Below are 3,979 nucleotides of genomic sequence, written 5' to 3' on the forward strand. Positions count from 1 at the left end.
AGACGAAAGAAAACTAGATTTCATCTTTGTAAGCCATATCGGTCCATTATGGCATTACTTCGTATAACATTATTCACAAATTCTCATTATAGACGGACACTATCCGTCTATACGTATAGACGGATACCATTTTCCCTCACAAAATACCCATTTCGCCATAAAGTGGGAAGCACATGGGGGTGCCCCACCTTGTCCCCCTACCCATTTTATTAGAGGTCTTTACCCGTCTGTTCGCCTCACCCGTCTATACCAAGACCTATTGAACATTATTATCCAATCAAACCCGTATCTATTGGACAAATCAAGATCCGAGTATATTTTTACATCAACGAATCTAAGTCGGATGTAAATATATCATGAATAATACAATATCCTGTACAAATACAGTCCATGACTCTATAGGCAATTAGGCATCACTAATGTCAGGACAATTGGTGTAACTGAAAGATGAAAATCTGAAAAGAACAGAAAGCTTCACATGCGAAAGCCGAAAGGGCCAAATATACAAACTCGATTTTCATTCATAGTACATATATAAATCCACATACAGAGGGCTCAAGCTCAACAACTATGCATAAACCAAGTAGAAAAAAAGGCAGAGGCTTGATGAATTTTATGGCAACAATTTTCACAAGCTGTGAAAATACTACAGTAACCGTCTTTGATACTAATCAAGGAGACGGAGGCCAGCCGAACTCATACATATTATCTGCCCCTTCATAAATCCTAAGCTCTAATCCATCATCATCCCACATTCCGTCAAAGCTCTCGTCATCACTATAATCCATGTAATCATAATCGGAGAAATCTGAGTCGGAGTAGTAATCGTCGAAATACGATGTTCGTTCAAATACTCCCATGATCACTTGAGGTCCAAGAACCTCGAGCTTTGGGTGTTTCTCTTTGAGAAACTTCTTGTCAAGGTGGACATCCCAACAACCTCTCAAATCCAAGGATTCAAGCTTAGGGCATCCCGAGAGAATCTCGAGGACGCTTTCATCATTTATTCGAACATAAGCTAACTCAAGTTGTTTAAGTTTGGGCATAGAATGGGCAATGGCGTAAGCTTCATCAGTGTGTGAAGGCTTGTACGCTGCTCCTAAAGGATGCATATTCCAGCTTAATGAAGAGAGCATTTTACAATTCTTTCCAATGGCTTCAAGAGCTCGAGATCCAATTTTACAACAATAACTCAAGTCCAAAGATTTTATTGTGGAGAACTTTGCAGCTACTTGTTCTACTATAGAATCGCTGATATCGCTCCTCCGTAGTATTAGACTTTGAAGGGAGCCCGAACTACCATATCCAAGAGAAAAAATGAACCACAAATTCGTAAGTTGAACAACAGTACGATGAATGCATATCATACGGAGTATTAAACAAATCAAGTAACACTAATTTAAGCAGAACATATTTCACATCAGAAGTTCCATAATAATGTCGTCAAACAGTCAAACGTTTAGTGAAAATACACCTATATTGGTGTCCATCAATTTAATCGTCCATGATTAATGAGGAAAAGGGCAATTTTAATGTTGACCGATCTTGGCTGTTTTACGACAATATTATGGAACTTTAAAAGGGCGGTTTTTGAGTATCTACAATTTGTCCCCGCTTCATTCAATCAAGGACAACAAGGCATCTATGCCCATATTCCATGATTCCCAAACTGCTTTCAGTGAAGCAAAGTTAAAGGTTATAGGAGTAGTAAAGACAATTTATTGATTTGCAAACTCGCTTTTCTCCTCAAATTAACGGAAAAAAAAAGCATCACAACAATGAAGTACTATGCATGCCCACACAGCTGAGTAGAGCATCTGCAACCCCAGTAACCCTCGTCTCAGTCATAAATTTGAACCAGCTATTAGACTGGCATACGGCATTTGATGAATAGAGACATTACGATCATAATTTTCCCAATGTGAATGCTTCGAAATCAATCAAACACAAAAATCAATGGTCCCCTAATAAAAATTCCTTTTTTCCCCTAACAGATCAAAAACTCATTGGTCTCTTAATGATTTATGACCATATTGGTCCGTTGGTCCCAAAATGATGCCTAACCGGCTAACCCACTTATGTTTTACAGCACAAAATGAACGGATATGTTTTTCTTTCACCAATTGTCCCAACACATGACTATGCACATTCAACACTCACAACCACCAAAAAGTAGCAAAAAGCATAATTGAGCAGAAAACATTATCATGAGAACGGCCAGCCAATGTTCGTGAGCTTAACTGCTAAAGTCATGAATGGAGTTTGAAACCCGTTAGCATTAATTAAAGTTGCCATTATAAGATCCCTTAATAAAATATATAAACAAGTTAGAGTAGCTTACTGTTCAGCGATGAAAGCGAAAATCTGATCATTATTGACCCGAGAAACATTAAGCTTTCGAAGCGATCCACAGCTTCGAGTAATAAGTAATCGGAGCATCCGATCAACGTGCTCGGGTTGGCAAACACTGCTCCATTCATCAATATCAATCTCTTGCCAACAATAAGGTCCCTGAACTGCTTTCCCCCATGACTTACAAACTCTAGGTATTACTGTTAATATGTCTTCCAAAGGCAATTTCTTGAAAATAATTCCCAATGCATCTGGTATCATCTCATCCCATTGTCTATAATCACTTCCCCCTTCTTCTCCCATATATATTTACCTTCAGAAATACGCAAACAAACCGAAAACTCACAATTAATACAATAATACACAAAAGTTAACAGTCTTTTTCATTTGGGTAGTCTTAATTCTCGCTACCATATTAAAATATACTCTTTCCGTCTCAATCATTTATTTACAGTTTATCGGTATTTAATCAGTGGTAAACAAATGACTGGTACGGAGGGAGTAAAAAACTGTAATTACTACACTAAAGTTACAGTCTTTTTCATCTGGGTAGTCTTAATTCTTGCTACCATATTGAAATATACTCCTTTCGTCTCAATCATTTATTTACATTTAATCGTATTTAATCAATGGTAAACAAATGACTGGTACGGAGGGAGTAAAAACCTGTAATTACTACACTAAAGTTAGTCTTTTTCATCTGGGTAGTCTTAATTCTCGCTACCATATTAAAATATACTCACTCCGTCACAATCATTTATTTACCTTTTGTCATCTTTAATCAGTGGTAAACAAATGATTGGTACGGGTACGGATGAGGAAGAAATTAGGCCAATTGTAACAACATTTTTTTAGCAAATTAAGGTGAAAAGATTCCAACTTTATACAATCTAAACCTCAAATAGTTGATGTAACATAATAGATCCTCAAACTATTCACCAAACCCATTAATCAAAATCTAAAAATTCACTAATTTAACTAAAAAATGTGATCTAAACTTCACATTTTACATTTTTTGCAATAATTTCCAACAAATTAAGCAAAACAAAAACCAAAATGCACACTAAAAAGCTAAAAAAATGAACAAAAAATGAACAAAAAGATAGAATTTTCTTAATTAAAACAAGCATACCTTGAAAAAGATGAAACTTTCAGGTATTTGTTCCTTGAAAGTTTGAAACTTTTAGCCCGGACATGAAGAGGGAACACCGAATTATCCGCAAAAAAAAGATGAAGAAAGAGAAAGAGTGATTGAGTGAATAAAGAAAGAGAGTGTGTGTGTGGGTCTGTAGCTTTTATTTAGTAGAACAAACTATATCCTCTTAAATTGAGTTAAAACAAAAGGCTCATAAGTCATAAACCACCGACAGCTAAGTAGAAATAAGAATACATTTCCGATCAATAGTTATTTATTGCTTTAGAAACAAAGTTTTAGGAGGGGGAAGTTATTACTTTCCTTTTATATATATATATATGCATCGTTATTGAAAAGAAAATTCTCTTTTTCATTATGTTCAACGTATTTTTTTCACGATGCATGGATGTACAAAAAAAAAATACGATTTCCGTCACGATTAATAGTTATTTATTACTTTGGAAACAAAGTTTTAAGAAGCGGGAAATATTA

At 35.6% G+C, this 3,979-nt stretch overlaps 1 protein-coding gene across 1 annotated transcript; it reads right to left on the reverse strand.

Moving 5' to 3' along the window:
* Positions 1–476: 476 nt before the first annotated feature.
* Positions 477–3,649, reverse strand: LOC141638883 (F-box protein FBW2). The gene is made up of 3 exons (XM_074448068.1): positions 3,485–3,649; positions 2,342–2,665; positions 477–1,296 (listed from the first exon to the last, which is right to left on the reverse strand). Exons 2-3 carry the CDS (start codon positions 2,653–2,655, stop codon positions 672–674), a joined length of 939 nt encoding a protein of 312 aa, XP_074304169.1. The 5' UTR covers positions 2,656–2,665; positions 3,485–3,649; the 3' UTR covers positions 477–671.
* Positions 3,650–3,979: the final 330 nt, after the last annotated feature.

The sequence above is a fragment of the Silene latifolia genome, unplaced genomic scaffold, assembly GCF_048544455.1.
Source record: "Silene latifolia isolate original U9 population unplaced genomic scaffold, ASM4854445v1 scaffold_222, whole genome shotgun sequence".
Taxonomy (NCBI): domain Eukaryota; kingdom Viridiplantae; phylum Streptophyta; class Magnoliopsida; order Caryophyllales; family Caryophyllaceae; genus Silene; species Silene latifolia.

Coding starts and splice junctions, on each gene's coding strand:
- LOC141638883 (XM_074448068.1), bottom strand. CDS start 2,655: ATGGGAGAAGAAGGGGGAAGTGATTATAGACAATGGGATGAGATGATA. Junction 1,297..2,341: donor TTCGCTTTCATCGCTGAACA/GTAAGCTACTCT, acceptor TGGATATGGTAG/TTCGGGCTCCCTTCAAAGTC.